Here is an 18,234-nt window from a genome sequence, read left to right as displayed (position 1 = left end):
ACATGTAGACTTGTTGAATCACAAGGTTATGTATCTGAAATTAATGTAACATTTTGTGTCAAGTATACCTCAATAAAGAAAGTTTATAAAAATATGGGGAGACAATACAAAGAAGTCCAAGAATTGTTACTATAAAAGAATGACAACAAAGAAAATGAAGAAGAAAGCCACTGTTGCTGGAGCTGATTTATGGAGGGACAGAGAGGTAAGGGATAAAATTGAGAAGTGGGTGGTGAGGGATGGCCATGGTGTAGTGAGACATGCCAGAGACATTTTAGTTCAAGTTAAGTCAACAGAGATTTACTGAGTTCCAATGTGTTATGATCTGGGGGATTCAAAGACGAATGTATAATGGTCTCTATCCTCATGCAGTTTGCAATATAGAGTATATCCCCTGATATAGGCTAAGTAAATACAATGTTAGAAATATCTCAGTATAATAGGTGGTCTTAGGTTGAGTTCTCTCAGAAGTAGACCCTGAGCCAACCCTTTGGGTGCTAGTGATTTATAAAGGAAGTGCTCCTAGGAGGAATTCATTCATAAGAGCCAAGGAAGGGTGGGATTCAGTGTATTCAGCTTGATCCGGGGAGGGAGGGGATTCTTTAGTGTAAATCATACTGCAGAGTTTGTCACACTTTGAAGCAATGGAGTTGAGTTTTTGTACAACTGTTGGTCATTGCCTATGGGCTGCCCAACAGGGATGGTATCACTCTTAGTAATTTTTGGTTCCAACTTTTTTTTTTTAACACTGAAAGCAGATTTATTGAAACAAATGATCCAAAAATGTGAAATAACCATGCCAAAGACCCTCCAGGAGACATGGGACTACATAGTAGGAACATGAAGCAAGAACAAGAAACCAATAAGAGATACCAACTGGAAATCTAAGTATAAAAAATATAACTGAATTAAATAATGAGATAAATGGCAAGATAAATTTGAAGAAAAATGAAATGGTAAATTAGAAAATCAGATGGAGGAAACCACAGAAAATATAAAAGGAAAGCATAAGGATATTAAAAATAGACCATAGGTAGGACAGTATTGTGAGACAGTAAAGAAGAGAATCCCTAACTTTGCCTGGAAAACCCAAGAAAAGCTTAAGGAACAGAACTCTTGAACCGGGATGTAAAGAATGGTAGGAGCTCGCCAGGTGGGCATGGAAAGCAAAACCATTTTAGGCAGAAAACACCAGTGCGCGCAGATGCATGGAGGCATGAACGAACATAATTGCTGTGATTTGGGAAGGGCAGGGAGGCTGGCATGTCTGGAGCAAAGGCCACTCAAAGGAAAGTGACGATGGCTGATGTGGAAAGGCAAGCAAGAGTCGTGTTGGGAGGATTCTGGGGAGGTACATAGTATAATTGTCCCCCATTTTAAATCTGAGGAAGCTAAGTGAAGCTCAGACAGCTTGAGTGAGTTGCCTCAGGTCAGGCCTCTAACTTGGGGGCTCAGGCTTTTTTTTACTGCCTCACAGGTCCTGAGGTTACTTAGCTTGGATCTTCAGGGTTCGGCAAAGTCGGTTAAAAAAACCCACAAAACAGAAATGAGGCTGAGAAGTAGGTGAGCCATGAATGAGTTCAGGATCCAATGGGTTGTTCTGAGGTGTGGAGTGTCTGGCTGATGACTAGAAGTTCAGGGTTGAAAGGAAGAAGTTGGAACCAAAGTTGAGTTGGCTTCAGTGGTAATTCTCCAAAGATTAGAGCAAAGGGGGTGGAGGCTAGGGGGATGGGAGCACAGAGCTGGCTGGTAGAAGGGATCTAAGGGGATCCTGATGGGGCATCAAGAGTCTCCACCCCCAAGGGCTAACAGCACTTCTTAGCCTAGAGGGTACAACTTGAAGGACAGGCTTATAAGAGAATAATAAGGGGATAAGAGGATAGTAAGTAAAATTTAAAAAGAAAAGAAGAAAAAGAAGGTGGCTGGCCTTTAGCTTTGGCCTGATTATTTATGTGGGTACAGAAAGAATGTTAACTTACCATGTAGCCCTACTGAAGTTGGTTCTCAAGCCTGGACTCACACTGTATTGAACAATTGCTAAGATTATAACTTTGCCTGGAAGTCTTCATGAAGAATCTCAAAGTAGACTTTTATCATCTATTTTATGTTAGCCCAAGACTAGCAAACCAAACCCATGAAACCCTCTACCAGTTTTCCCCTGCAGTATTTGTACATTGGGTTAGCTCCTCTATTCGCCACATCTGCAACTTACAGTTTAAACAAACAATGTTTCTACAGAGTTTCTATAAAATTTAAAATGTTAACAGAAAAATCACAGTCTTAGGATATAATATCAGACTGAGAAACACACAAAATTCTAGAACATATTAAAAACCTTGTTAAGCTTAGAATTTGGGAAACAATTCCCATTCTCATTATCCATGTTAGAAAATATATTAAAACTCCATTGGACTAAGTGCCTATTTGCCTATCTGGAACAGTTTAATACTCACAGAGGTTTGTATAGATACTGTTGGTCTAATTGTTAACAAAGAGGAAATTGAAGCAGAGTATACACTCAGATACAATACTATCATGCCACCAAGTTGGTTTTATGGCTGGGTTTATATTTCTCAGTGGGAGAAAATGCTCCAATGGCTGACTGTGTTGCTTCTCATTAGAGAATAAAGTGGTCTACCCTTTTTGTAAGATCCCATTGAACATGGAAAGGGAACAAAGCAAAATACTGCTATCCCCTACCTTCTGACACCTGTTGGACAAGCCTGGCTCTGCTCTGGTGGGGTCTGACAGCAGCTGGAATTCTGATTGAGGTCACCCATTAGGACCCATGGCAACCCTGTCCCTCCTAATTCACACACAGCCCATGAAACAGTCATAATGGACTCTGCAGAGGACTTTGCAGTCTGCAAAGCCTTTTCACAGACAGTTGCTCATTTATACACACAAGCAGCCTTCTGCCAGAACATACTGTGTTTCGAGGGTCTGCCTGCACAATGCTTGTTTGGAGACCTAGACCAATATTTCCCACAGAAACAATGCTACTGGATTGACACTTGTTTTCACAAGCCAGCAACCTGTGCAATGTGTTTGTGGTAATTCATTAAAATTCCTCACCACCACCTCTATGTGTGTGGTGTTGAGAAGGCGGGCAGTGAGGTGGGCACTTGACAGGATGAGCACTGGGTGTTATTCTGTATGTTGGCAAATTGAACACCAATAAAAAATAAATTTATCATTAAAAAAAAGAGAAGGGATATAGAAATAATTTGAGAAAAAGCATTTTATACTTGAACTAACTGTACTTTTTTGACTATGCAGTTTTTATATATATTTTAAAGGATTCTTTTATTTCTGACTAATTGGATGAAATGTTAAAAAAAAAATCTAGATCTTATTTTGTGCAACTCTCCAGAAAAATAAAAATACTAGGCTGTCTGAATGGATACCAATGCCCTGGCACCCTACCACCCATGAGAGACCTGGCACCTCCTCATGGTCCACAATCTGACTTTGGGGAGTCAGAGCATCACTCACTCCCTGCTGCGCCTCTGGCAGTGAGAGAGGTCTTATCTCATCCCCACTAGGTGGCCCTGCTCTGCAACTCCCCTGTGAGCTTTGCAGAAAGTGAGGTGGGTGATGTAGAATTAGAGACCTGAGGATGGCTCCCTCCTTCTTCCACTGCTCCCCTTCCCCATCCTTTATTAAGTCCCAGAGATGGGTGATTTGACTAATTTTCCTGCCTCCTTGGATGATGGTGGATCCCATTACCTCTCCTGACATTCTTGAAGCAGGCAATCAGTCAGCTTTTTTAAGGTTTAAAAGGATTTTTACTCCTGGTAATAACCAATAGCTGAACCCCCACCTCCCCGCCAAGAGTCCAGGTTTCTCCCAACCCTTTCTTTTTTTTTTGCATGTGTGGTACACTTTTTTTTAAAATAATAAATTTGTTTTTTATTGGTGTTCAATTTGCCAACATACAGAATAACACCCAGTGCTCATCCCGTCAAATGCCCACCTCAGTGCCCGCCACCCAGTCACCCCCACCCCCCGCCCACCTCCCCTTCCAGCACCCCTAGTTCGTTTCCCAGAGTTAGGAGTCTTCCATGTTCTGTCTCCCTTTCTGATATTTCCCACACATTTCTTCTCCCTTCCCTTATATTCCCTTTCACTAGTATTTATATTCCCCAAATGAATGAGACCATATAATGTTTGTCCTTCTCCGATTGACTTATTTCACTCAGCATAATACCCTCCAGTTCCATCCACGTCGAAGCAAATGGTGACTCCCAACACTTTCTGTGTTCGTGTAGATTCAGATAGGGAAGACCTGGGTGCTGTTCCCTAGGAAGCTTTCCTTGATCCCCAGCTGAGCAGGGCCCAATCTGTGTGTGCCTGAATACTGTGGTCGGATCTTTATCTATGTGTACGCATTCCTCTCCTTCTTAAGGGCAGAGAAACGCTTGCATGGGGGGCCCAGAGCAGGCACTTGGTAGTTATTCGTGAAAAAAGAATTTGTGGCAACAAAATTCACTTGCTGTTTGGGTATTTAAGGCATCTTTGGGCATTTAAGACATATTAAGACACCTTGATTTGCTGGGGGTGAAAGGGCCATGCGTGGAGGAGGGGAGAGGGAGAGGCCAGGTGATGAGAGAAAAAAAAGGGTCTCTGAAGGGAACATGTAAGAAAATGATACAGGGGTGCCTCTGCCAAGATGAACCCTGCACTAGAGGCAGGCATGTGGAAAGGGTGGTATCCAGGGCTCATGAGCCCTTTCTCTCCTCTCCACTGGAGGTCCAATTCTGAAAAGTCCATCCTGGGCTGAGGCCAAAGCAGCAATGAGAACAAGAGAAAAGGGAAGAGGATGGAGCCCCACAAATTGGTGATGGGAAAGGAAAAGAGAGGATACCTAAGGGCTGCTGGACTCTTCCGGGGAGGGGTGTTCATATGTGAGGATGCATAAAAGGACAGCCATGGGTTGAGACTGTCGGTATAGAGGCTGAGGAGCAACCTTCTTACCCCTGAAAAATCAGAACATTGTCCTTTGCCAAATTCTCCAATTATATATAAAGCACTTACCATGAATTGAATAAATAATGAATTTTTTTATCTTGAGTGTTTTTCTTGGAGGGAGAGTCATATTGTAGATATTTTTCACATCTGCAAAATATCCAACATACCTATTCTGCAAAACAACAGAAGCTTCAATTTAAGTGGAGATAAAAAGCCTACATTCAGCATTCCTTATATTTTTTTTATATAGAACTTAAGGAGAATCACTAATTAAAGACACATTTACTGAGTGCCATTATATAACTAGGCATGTTTATATTTGCTGCCTCATGACTGAAAATATCCCTTAGAAGAAAAATACTGAACACAGCGCTGCAAGGAGGGAACACAAAAGGAGCCAGGTGTTGCTTATAGGCTACTTATGATTGAGTGGGCACCTAATCAGAACCAGTGAAAGAGCTACAACATTACATCAAGATGCAGTTAATGCAACTGTGGAAAAGGTCCATCTGGGGGTGGAGGCTTGGCTGTAACTGAGTTGAAAGAAGATTTATGGTTTGGCACAATCTTGACTAAGTAGCCTCTTAGTCATGAAAGAATTTAAGAAGACCTCCACATGCCACTAGTAGATACATATGCCCTAATCTCCATGGCCAGTTTGAGTGTATTCACTTTTCATGTCCCCAATTCTATTTTTTGTGAGGAAGCCCTGGATCCTCTTAGCCTAGTCTTTCTCCTGTGGCAAGCTGCTCACAAGGGCTCTCCTTGGCTCTTTCTGCTTTTTTTTAAAGATTAAAAAAATTTTTTTAAAGATAATCTCTACACCCACATGGGGCTGGAACTTGGCAATCCTGAGATCAAGAGTCACATGTTCTACCAACGGAGCCAACCAGGCACCCCCTCCTTGACTCTCAAGAAGTGGATGAATTCTGGGGGCACCTGGGTGATGCAGTTGGTTAAGCATCTGACTCTTGGTTTTGGCTCGGGTCATGATCTTAGGGGTGTGATCTCAGGGTTGTGAAATCAAGTCCCTGTGTTGGCACTCAGCACGGGGAGTCTACTTAAGACCCTCTCCCCTTAAAAAATAAAACAAGACGAAATCCAAGAGGGAGACAAACCATAAGAGACTCTAAATCATAGGAAACAAACAGGGTCGTTGGAGGGGTGAGGGGCCAGGGGATGGGGTAACTGAGTGATGGATATCAAGGAGGGCATGTAATATAATGAGTACTGGGTGTTATATAAGACTGATGAATCACTGGACTCTACCTCTGAAACCAATAATATATGTTAATTAATTGAATTTAAATAAAAATTTAAAAATAAATAAAAATTAAAAAATAAAGATGAAAGACAATGTCTCAGAGAAATAAAGCAATTTGCCCAAGGCCAGAAAGCTAATAAGTCTTGGGATGTGTTTCACTTGTTTAAGAAAATAAACTGTATTAAAAAAAAAAAAAAAAAGACTCTCCTTTTCCCTCTGTACCTCCCCCTTCCCTCCACACCTGGCACACTTTCGCTCTCAGATAAATAAATGAAACCTTAAAAAAAAAAAAAAAAGAAAAGAAATGGAAGAGTTCTAGTACTGAATCAACTGGACTTCAAAGTTCACAGATGTTTTCCCACCCAATGGGATGTGTTAATAAAATTAACTGCCATATTTTCCGTTGGAAAGGGCCAGTCAAAAGAAAGGCTCATGCAAGTTCTTAACTTGGGGAATGGATGAAATGGAGTCCACAGAGTGGGCCACAAAACACAGTCAAAATATGACGGTATCAGATTTACCACCATTTCCCATGGAGGGAACTCTGTCTGGGGGCTTTGCCAACCCAGCGCTCACACTGCTGCCAGGTCCTTGTACTGTTACCCCAGTGAATCAGAAGAGAGTCCATCATGGCCTGTGGTGTGCCAGTTCTAGACTGAAGTTAGAGAAACTACATGGTGTCGAAGTAGTGGGGAAGGGAAGATGTACAGGGAGAGAGTCCTTGAAGGAGTTATATCTAACATGTCCTTGGCCCCTGCCACCAGATTCTCTACTTTCCACAAAAGGCTCGTAACACACCAGAGCTCTCAAGCTGCTTCTCCTACAGCCTAAAACAACAAGGGTTTGGAGCAGGAGTTAATATGATGAACATGTGTTTAGTAAGCATTATCTACAAACAAAGGGGATACTGTGAGACATTCTGGGAGGCAAATGGTGCAAAGATGGATAAGACATGGGCCTTGCCTGCAAAAGGGATAAAGTCACCACTTCAAACGGCTAGAGAATAATGCGAAGTAAATTAGTGCCCCCGAAAAACACAAAGGGGTATAATAACTGAAAAAGTAAGAAACTCCTTATGCTCAAAGGGAAAGTGGCTCCAGGAAAGGGACCCCCACAAGCAAGGGCACGTGATTACAACATGTGGACAGGGTGGGAAAACACAAACAGTCCAAATGTGGAGTATGGGACAATGTGAGGCACATAGTGCAAGAAATGAGTGGAAAAATCACATTCTCAAAGATACTGAGTGCCAGGTGAAACGTTTAGATTTGTTGCCACTGGCAGAAACTGGTATGGATCTTGAGCATGGAAATGGCATGATGTCCATTACTATAGCTAGGCTTTAGTAAGTTCATCTATTATTTTTAGTTTATGGTTTATGGTTTTTTTCTTCCTGTTTTGTTTGAGGGTGGCAGAAAAGTATCAGTGGATAAGGCTGCATTCTCTTGCCTCAAACTCAATGTCTAGAGTCAGCAGTTATAATATTGCTGCTAATGAAGGCCAAGGGTATCTATCCAGCTCCCAGCGCCTAACTCAAACTTTCATTCACAGCCATATCCACGTAGGTCTACTTAAGTGTTCCTAACTAGGTCTTACTTCAGCTTGAGGAGCAATACAGAAAAGGCACAGGATGGGAAATAATGGGCTATAGAGTCTGACACAGCTGGATTTGAGTTCTTGGTTCAAAAAGTTGATTTTCCCTGAACCTCAATTTCTCAATCTATAAAATGGGAACCATAATGGTGCCTCCTTAGAGTTTTTGAGAATATATATATTTTTGTATATATTTTTTATTGGCGTTCGATTTGCCAACACATAGCATAACACCCAGTGCTTATCCTGTCAAATGCCCCCTCTGTGACAGTCACCCCAACCCCCCACCCAAGTTTTTCAGAATATTAAATGAGATAATGAATATAATACTCGTAGCATGGTTTTTGCAACAAAGTCTAGAATTTTGTAAACTCTCAAGGATAAATATCCTGGTTACTGCAATAAATAAGGAAGATCTAAAAGAGATTGAAGAGATCTAGCAACCAAATAAAATGTGTGGCCCTTGTTTAGATCCTGATTGAAACAAAGTAAATTTTAGAAACATTTAATTATGGAAATTGGATATTATTAAGGTATTATTAAGGCATAATATTTTTTTTAAAGATTTCTTTATTTGTTTTAGAGGGAGGGGTGGGGGGGGGGGTAGAGAGAAAATCTCAAGCAGACACCTTGTGCAGTGTAGAGTTCATCATGGGGCTCAATCTCACCACCCTAATATCACGACCTGAGCTGAAATCAAGAGTTGGATGCTTAATTCACTGAGTGACCAAGGTGCCCCTTGAGATGTAATATTTTTAGATATGGTCAATGGTTTTAAGTTGTTTTCCTCCCCAAGAATCTATGTGAGATGTTACAGTGAAATACTGTGGATACAATGATCTGACAGGATTTTCTCCATAGTAGCTCGGGTTTCAAGAAGAAGTGGAGAAGGGACGAGGACAGTGGGGACGAGAAGTGTGAGGACAGTGGGGAGGGAATGAATGAGACATGATAAAATTCTGATTGCAGTGGCATGAAGACTATAGGGGAATTTGTTATAGGACTGTCTCAACTTTTTATGTTTGATATTATTCATCACAAAACATTTTTAAAAGGAAAAAATACAGTAACTGTATATGTTTCACATGGGTTTTCTGAGTATTAAATGAGATAATATATGTCAAAGTGCAATAATGTCTGGACTATAATAGGTTTTTGAAAGATGTTAATTTCCCCCTTTCTTTTTCTTTCAAAATGCAGCAGTCCCCTCCTCTGTCTCTGTCACACATGCATGTGATGTTCTTTCTGCAAGAGGTGAATTGCCCTAGTAGGGGTTTGTGAAAGACTCGATCCCTCTCAGAGGGAAATCAAATGCTAGTGACTTTCCATAATCTTCAAGAGTCTAGAATCTTAGAAATTAGACCTTTCTACTTTGGAAAGGGAATCAACTTTTGAACTCTGTAGCAATGACAGATGTAAACCGGACAGCAGGATGTCTTGGGGGAACTCGGTGCTTGCAGCACATGGGCAGGGCCACAGGTGTGGCCCTCAGGCCCTGGGAAGGATCATGGCCTGTCACAGGCACCAGAGTCAAGCAGCAGAGGAGGAGTCCAAAATGCAACCAAATAGGTGCCAATTTTAACCGAACTCCCCAAAGAACCCCCTTTTAGGAAAGACAACTTACCTGAGAAGGAGTTTCAACTCCCTGAAATTTAGTGCTGGTGCTTTTATCTGTTCGCCGTTCTCCAAAATAGTAAAGGCTATCCTACAGAAAGGGGGCAATGCAATCATAGTTCATCTGCACTTTCTTTTCCCATGTGAGGCATTCGTAAAGTTTCAAAGGGCACATTATTTCCTTAAGTTAGCAGCCTTTGGGCTGAGGCCGCCCAAAATAAAGTTGATGGAAAAAGTCATGTCAAGGCTTTTTACACAAACACACACTCACACACAACTGAAGCCAAAGTTTCACAAAATAATACTTACCTTTTGATATTTCCTATTCTAATCTATTCTACTTTATTTAAAAAAATGCTTGTCACTGGGACACCAGGGTGCCTCAGTGGTTGAGCCTCTGCCTTCGGCTCAGGGCATGATCCCGGGACCCTGGGATTGTGTCCTGCCTCAGGCTCCCTGTGAGGAGCCTGCTTCTCCCTCTGCTTATGTCTCTGCCTCTCTCTGTGTTTCTTACGAACGAGTAAATAAAATCTTAAAAAAAAAAAAACCCACACAAAACACTAGTCACAATCCAATAAGTTGACTTTGCAACTGACTGTTGGATTGGACCCAGTTTGAAAAACACTGTCCTGGAATATTCACTTTCCTAACCTCTGTGTCTCAAATTAGGAAGAAAGCAGATGGTGGTGCCAGAGTGTGGGGCACTGTAGACAATCTGAAGCTTCTCTTCTCGGATTGCAGGCCAAGTGGGGAGCAGAGAGGCTGGGCAAATCTGTTCAGTAGGAGCTTCTCAGCACAATCATGGCAGAAATGAGACCAAGAAGCATGCTTTAAGAACTGGATATAGCCCTCCCTCTCTTTGCGGAAATTTTCAAGGGGCACAGACTCCAACAGACCCCATGGATCTTGACTATGAGAGGTTAATAACATACAGGAGAGACTTTGTTCTATGTTGGAAGATGTACCTTTCATCTACCTCGTGCTTCTAAGGATGTTGGAAGTCCTCTGGAGAACTTACCAAACCAGTCTTGATACTATTCTTGTGAGGAAGGAGGAAGGCCCCTAACTGGGGGCATGAGAGCAGGGCTGGGATGCAGTGAGGTGAACAAAGCATTATGATTATAGAGTTGTTTTGCACTTGGACAGCTTGACCTTACCCCACATTATTCCTGTCCGTATTGGGCCCTATCTTTATTTAACATATTGTTATTACTGTATATGTCAAGGATTTTTTTTGCATTAATTTTAAAAAATACTGCATTAGACTGTTTCTTTTAATTACTGAAAACTTTGGTATTTCCTTAAGTTTTATGCCTGAGGTGAGTGTCTCACTGACCTCCCCCTAGTCCTGGCCCAGAGTAAGAGGCATTCAGGTCACAGTTACTAACCAGTGCAAGTTACACAAGGAAATGTGGTATGTTAACTAACTAGAATTTAAATAAATTTTTGAAAAAAAATAAATGAGGAAGTATCAAAACCAAACTTTCTCATATGTGCATCTTCAATTACAACTTCATTAAATACCATGGCGCAAAGAATCCTCTTAACATCCTACCAGTGAGGTTTCAGAACTATCACATTCAAATTCAATCGCACAAGACACAGAGTCTGTAGTAACATCTTTCATACCTCTGCGGTTATAAATATTTCACTGGCAATAAGGTAGGCACAAACCATAGTTCCAGTTCTTCCTGGAAGAGAAAAGAAGTTAGTAAGTGAACCATTGTTCATGGCAGTTCTTGGTATAAAAATGCTGTCAGAAATATTCAAAGAGTTCCTTTTATTTAATTTTTAAATTTAATTTAATTTTGTATATATTTTTTTATTGGAGTTCGATTTGCCAACATATAGGATAACACTCAGTGCTCATCCCGTCAAGTGCCCCCCTCAGTGCCCGTCACCTAGTCACCCCATCCCCCCACCCACCTCTCCTTCCACTACCCCTTGTTTATTTCCCAGTTAGGAGTCAAAGAGCTCCATTTAGATTGATTTTCCTTCCTTTTCAGAGTGCTTGTTCAAAATATTCCAAATCAGGAATAGCCAAAGCTTTCTCACTGCTCTGAGGTTCTACCTGAATTCTGTCCTGTGTGCACAGAGGCACAAGTACATGTGTATATTGTTCTTAAATCACTACTGCTGGGGATTGTAGTAACAGACAGAAGCAGTGAAGTCTACTTACACACCCTGTTTTTCTAACTATCATAAATAAAAGTTCCTGTAAAAGATAAAACATGACCAGAACCCAAAACATGATGTAGCATTTATAACACCCATTTCCCCTTCTATTTTTGAGTTTTTAAGTATGTTATAAAACATACATGAAAGAGAACAGTGTAATGAACCTCATATATCTGTCCCCTAGAGTATGTTGTATTGCTGTACTTGTTTCTTTCCTCTACACCTTCTCCCTGTTTTTCTTCCTCTCTTCTTCTACAGCATTCCATTTTTTAAACTTTTTTTGACTAGGCTCCACACTCAGCACAGAGCCCAATGCAGGGCTTGAACCCAAGATCCTGAGATCAAGATCTGAGCGGAGACCAAGAGTCAGATACTTAATTGACTGAGCCACCCAGGCTCCATCTATAGCATTTTAAAGCAAATCCTTGATTTCATGTCATTTCATCATCAAAGTTTATGTTATATTCAAATTTATATTTTTGTCTTGTTATATAAGATTTGATTTCAAAAATATGTTGTCTTTTATTTCTATAACTATCTGTAGTTTTTTGTCTTAGCCAGTATATGCTGAACTTACTTTGTATAATTTCAAGCTTACCCTTTTAACTCAAGATACATTCTATTTTCTATTCTATTCCTTTTTCTTTTTTTTTAAATAAATTAATGTTTTATTGGTGTTCAATTTACCAACATACAGAATAACACCCAGTGCTCATCCCGTCAAGTGCCCCCCTCAGTGTCTATTCCTTTTTCTTGGTATATTGTTTATTGGAGTTTGATTTGCCAACATACCGTATAACACCTAGTGCTCATCCCATCAGGTGCCCCCCTCAGTGCCCATCACCGCATCCCTGCTCCCACCTCCCCTTCCACTACCCTTTGTTCATTTCCCAGAATGAGGAGTCTCTCAGGTTCTGTCACCCTCTCTGATATTTCCTTTTTTTTTCAATGAACAACTAAACTTATTTTGCAACCCATAGTTTGAAAAACATTCTAAGCCCAGTATTTCCAAAAAGACCTTTTACCACCTTATGCTATGATACATAAAGGCTTCTTGCTAATGGAAATCCTGACTAATAACAACCTAGCTCTCAGTCGTATATACACTGTTAACATTTCAGCTCTGGAGGACATTTCTGGGTCTCTAGAACTGGTGTTTTCCTATCTGAAAAACATTTTTGCAGATTCCATGTCCATGTGGCTGTGTCCAACCACAGACACAGTAGATGGCCTATCATCCAATCAAGTAGGTATAGCAGGGAATCATAAAAATGATACATACTTACCTTCAATATTTTATCTTAACTTAAAACATAAACCTACACTTATTTACTACTTCTGATATTAGACAAAGGTTTTAACCTTTTAAGTATGAATCTCCCAATTGGAGTTCTTTCTTGGAAAGGCCAGGCCTATGGTATAAACCACTGCATCATCTGTAATTTCTAGTTTCAGATTCTTTAAAGCAATCTAGGTGAAGAAACCTTTTAGATTTTACTACTGGGATTTTTCCACAGTGCATTTTTAAAAAAGATTTTATTTGTTTATTCATGAGAGACACACAGAGAGAGGCAGAGACACTGGCAGAGGGAGAAGCAGGCTCCCTGCAGGGAGCCCAATGCAGGACTCTATCCCAGCACCCTGGGATCATGACCTGAGCCAAAGGCAGATACTCAACCACTGGGCCACCCTCTGGGTTGCATGCCACCTAAACTCCAGCCACCCCACATGGAGTGCCCTGGGACCTCCAGCCTCTGCCTTAGCTCCAGCCACCACATCAGGGCACATTCTATGGGGACAGCCCCAGGTTTACTACAGTTGCACCTATTTCAGCTTCAGCCATTCTGTGAAAAAGACCCTCTGTGTGGAGAGCCCAGGTACTCCCTGGATTGTACTTCTTTCAGCTTCAGCCACTCTGTCAGTATGCCTCCTCTGCAGAGAGCTCAGGGACCACCCTGGCCAATGCCTACTACAGCTCTGGCCATTGTACCAGGACATCCCAGCATGGAGTGTTCTGGGACCCAAAGCCTAAGCCATTCACAGTTCCAGTCAGCCAAAGTCACCAGGCACACACTGTCTACACAGGGGATGACCATACACAAGACCATTCCTTCAAAGTTTAGAAGAAGTAGCTGATCTGCCTGATTGATGGAAATAAACACAGAAAGTTAACTAAAATGAGGAGATAGAGGAATTTGCTCTAAACAAAAGAGTACAACAAAACCTCAGAAAAAGAACTAAATGAAATGGAGATAATATATCTGATAAATAGTTTAAAGTCATGATCATAAAGATGCTTACTGGACTGGAGAGAAGAATGGGAGAACTTCAATAAAAAGATTTTTTTTGTTGTTGTTTTAACGAAAAAGTATCAACTAGAGTTGAAGAACAGAATAATTGAAACAAAAATACACTAGAGGGAATCAACAGATTAGCAGATGCAGCAGAACAAATCAATAACGTAAAAGACATGATAATGGAAAACACACAACCTGAACAGCAAATAAAAGTAAGAATTAAAAAAATGAATTAGTTAAAGGATCCCTTAGACAGCTTCAAGAAAACAAATATTCACATTACAGAAAACTTATTTGAAGAAATAATGGCTGACATTAGAAATGACAAATACCCACCATTTGCTTCAACGTGGATGGAACTGGAGGGTATTACGCTGAGTGAAGTAAGTCAATCGGAGAAGGACAAACATTATATGTTCTCATTCATTTGGGGAATATAAATAATAGTGAAAGGGAATATAAGGGAAGGGAGAAGAAATGTGTGGAAAATATCAGAAAGGGAGACAGAACATAAAGACTCCTAACTCTGGGAAACAAAGGTCGTGGAAGGGGAGGAGGGCGGGGGTTGGGGGTGACTGGGTTACGGGCACTGAGGGGGGCACTTGACAGGATGAGCACTGGGTGTTATTCTGTATGTTGGCAAATTGAACACCAATAAAAAATAAATTTATTATAAAAAAAAAAGAAATAATGGCTGAAAACTTCCCTAACCTGAGAAAGGAATAGATAAAGCAAATAGTAACAGACACAAAGGGATAAACTGATAATGATACAATAATAGCAGGAGACTTTGACACCCCTTACATCAATGGAGAAATTATCCAGGCAGAAATACATAAGAAAATAGTGTCTTTGAATGCCATATTAGGACAAATGGACTTTATATATATATATTTTATATAAATAAGTATTATATAAATATAATATTTATATTTATATATAAATATATATCTGTTGACCATTCCATCCAAAATCAACAGAATACACATTCTTTTCAAATACATATGAAAAATTCTCCACGACAGATGCCATGTTAGAACACAAAACAAACCTCAATAAACTTAAGAAGATTGAAATTACATCATGAATCCTTTGGACCACATTGGTACAAAACTAGAAATCAATCATAAGAAAAAAAAAGTGGAAAAACATAAACATGTGGAGGGTATATCACATTTTAGCAAACAACCTATGGGTCAATGAAGAAATCAAAAGGGAAATAAAAAAAAATCTTGGAGACAAAAATGAAAATACAATAGTCCTCAATCTTTGGGATGCAGCAAAAGCAGAAAGAAGTTTATGGCAATACAAATATACCTCCAGAAATAAGAAAAATCTAAAATAATCTAAGCTTATGCCTTAAAGGAGTTAGTAAAAGAACAAACTCCAAGCTAGTAGAAGAAAGGATATAATAAACATTAGAGCAGAAATAAATAAAATAGACACTAAAAAATAAATAGAAAAGATCAATGAAACTGAGAACTGGTTCTTAGAAAGGATAAACAAAAGTGAGGAAACTTGGGATCCCTGGGTGGCACAGTGGTTTGGCGCCTGCCTTTGGCCCAGGGCGCGATCCTGGAGACCCGGGATCGAATCCCACGTCGGGCTCCCAGTGCATGGAGCCTGCTTCTCCCTCTGCCTGTGTCTCTGCGCCCCTCTCTCTCTCTCTGTGACTATCATAAATAAAATTAAAAAAAAAAAGTGAGGAAACTTTAGCTAGACTTATCAAGAAAAAAGATAGGGCCCAGGCCCAAATAAATAAAATTAGAAACGAAAGAGAAGTAACAACCAACATCACAGGGATACAAAGGATTATATGAGAGTACTATAAAAAATTATATGCCAACAAGTTAAATAGTCTAGAATAGAAAAATTCCTAGAAACATATAGGTCATGGGATACAAAATTAACATAGAAATCAGTTGTACTTGTATACACTAATAACAAAGTAGCAGAAAGAGAAATTAAGAAAATAATTTTATTTACAATTGCATCAAAAATAATATAAAAAACCTAGGAATAAACTTAACCAAAGAGGTGCAAGATCTGTACTCTGAAAACTACAAGATACTGATGAAAGAAATTGAAGACATCACAAATAAGTGGAAAGATATTCTATACTCATAGATTGAAGGAATTAATATCATTAAAAAGTCCATAGTATCCAAAGCAATCTACAGATTTAATGCAATCCTTATCAAAATAGTAACATTTTTCACAGAACTACAACAAAGAATTCTAAAATTTGTATGAAACCACAAAAGACCATGGGATGCCTGGCTGGTTCAGTGGTTTAGCACCTGCCTTCAGCCCAGGGCATGATCCTGGAGACCTGGGATCGGGTTCTACATCAGGCTCCCTGCATAGAGCCTGCTTCTCCCTCTGCTGTGTCTCTGTCTCTCTGTGTCTCTCATGAATAAGTAAATAAAATCTTTTTTTTTTTTTTTAGTAAATAAAATCTTAAAAAAAAAAAAGAAACCACAAAAGACCTTAAATAGCCAAAGTAATCTTGAGAAAGAGTACAGCTGGAGGTATCACAATCTCAGTCTTCAAGATATACTACAAAGCTATAGCAATAAGATAGTATGGTGCTGGCACAGAAGTAGATACACAGATCAATAGAACAGATTGGAGAGCCCAGACATAAACTCAAGCTTATTGGGTCAATTAGTTAATGACAAAGGAGGCAAAAAAAGGCAATGAGGAAAAGGCAGTCTCTTCAATAAATGGTGCTGGGAAAACTGCTCAGCTACATGCAAAAGAGTGAAACTGGACCACTGTCTTACACCATGCACAAAAATAAACTCCAGATGTATTGAATACTTAAATATGACACCTGAAACCATAAAACTGCTGGAAAAAAATATAGGCAGTAAGCCCTTTGACACTACCCTTAGCAATATTTTTCTTTTTTTTTTTAAGATTTTATTTATCCATTCATAGACACACAGAGAGAGGGAGAGAGGCAGAGACACAGGCAGAGGGAGAGGGAGAAGCAGGCTCCATGCAGGGAGCCCGATGCGGGACTCGATCCTGGGCCTCCAGGATCACACCCCAGGCTGCAGGCGGTGGCAAACCGCTGCGCCACCGGGGCTGCCCGGCAATATTTTTCTACATATGTCTTCTAGGCAAGGGAAACAAAACCAAAAATAAACTATTGGGAGTAAACCAAAATAAAAATGTTTTCCATAATGAAGGAAACCATTAACAAATTGAAAAGGCAATGCACTGAATAGGAGAAGATATTTGCAAATAATATATCCGATAAGGGATTAATACCAAAGTATATTAAGATCTTGTGCAATTCAACACCAAAAAACTCCATACAATCCAAATAAGCAATGGGTAGAGGACCTGAGTAGAAATTTTTCTAAGAAGACATACATATGGCCAACAGACACATGAAAAGATGTTCAATATCACTAACCATCAAGAAAATGCAAATCAAAATCACAATGAGATTTCACCTTATACCTGTCAGAATGGCTAGAATAAAAAAGACAAGAAATAACAAATGTTGGCAAGAATGTGGAGAAAAAGGAATCCTTGTGTACTGTTGATGAGAAAATAAGTTGGTGCAACTTACATTTGCACAATGGTGCAACCACTGTGAAAAATAGTATGGAGTTTCCTAAAAAAAAAAAAAAAAAAAAGAATTACCATACAATTCAGTAATTCCATTGCTGAGTATTTATCCAAAGAATACAAAAACACTAATTTGAATTATTTCCAAAAGTCAAGATATGGAAGCAACCCAAATGTCCAACCATAGATAAATGGAAAAAGAGGTGGTATATAAATAGAATGTAATATTAGGGGAGGCGGGGCAAGATGGCGGAAGAGTAGGGTCCCCAAGTCACCCGTCCCCACCAACTTACCTAGATAACTCTCAAATCATCCTGAAAACCTATGAATTCGGCCTGAGATTTAAAGAGAGAACAGCTGGAATGCTACAGAGAGAAGAGTTTGCACTTCTAACAAGGTAGGAAGACAGAAAAAGAAAGAAGGAAAGAAAGAAGAAAGAAAGAAAGAAGGAAAGAAAGAAAGAAAGAAGAAAGAAAGAAAGAAAGAAAGAAGAAAGGAAGAAAGAAAGAAAGAAAGAAAGAAAGAAAGAAAGAAAGAAAGAAAAAAGAATCAAATGGGGGAGGGCCCCCACGAGGAGCCAGGCTAAAGTCCTGCGGCGAGAGCCTCCAGGACAGGAAAGCCCAGCCCTGGAGAAGCAAGAACTTTAAAAATCTGCACCGGATTCTTCCTGGACGGAAAGGCACTTAGCAGGGAACTTGGGCAGGATCCCAGGAGGGGATCCCAGTGGGGCCT

The 18,234-nt window shown here is 40.0% G+C and overlaps 1 protein-coding gene across 12 annotated transcripts in view; it reads right to left on the bottom strand.

The window, feature by feature from the left end:
* Nucleotides 1-18,234, bottom strand: part of LOC140616601 (phosphatidylinositol 3,4,5-trisphosphate 3-phosphatase TPTE2-like) — a 160,306-nt gene that overhangs the window by 25,787 nt on the left and 116,285 nt on the right. For 11 of the 12 annotated variants that reach the window (XM_072797236.1, XM_072797235.1, XM_072797240.1 and 8 more), the window contains 3 exons: nt 11,072-11,133; nt 9,453-9,533; nt 5,038-5,143 (listed from right to left, as the gene is read on the bottom strand). In XM_072797236.1, coding sequence (XP_072653337.1) covers nt 5,038-5,143; nt 9,453-9,533; nt 11,072-11,133 — 249 coding nt within the window. Of the gene's footprint in view, nt 1-5,037; nt 5,144-9,452; nt 9,534-11,071; nt 11,134-17,503; nt 17,549-18,234 lie in introns of all 12 variants that reach the window. The other variant, XM_072797245.1, reaches the window with a different exon arrangement.

Source organism: Canis lupus, chromosome 24, assembly GCF_048164855.1.
Source record: "Canis lupus baileyi chromosome 24, mCanLup2.hap1, whole genome shotgun sequence".
Lineage (NCBI taxonomy): Eukaryota > Metazoa > Chordata > Mammalia > Carnivora > Canidae > Canis > Canis lupus.
Note: the sequence above shows the minus strand (reverse complement) of the source record. Positions and strands in the feature narration are given on the sequence as shown.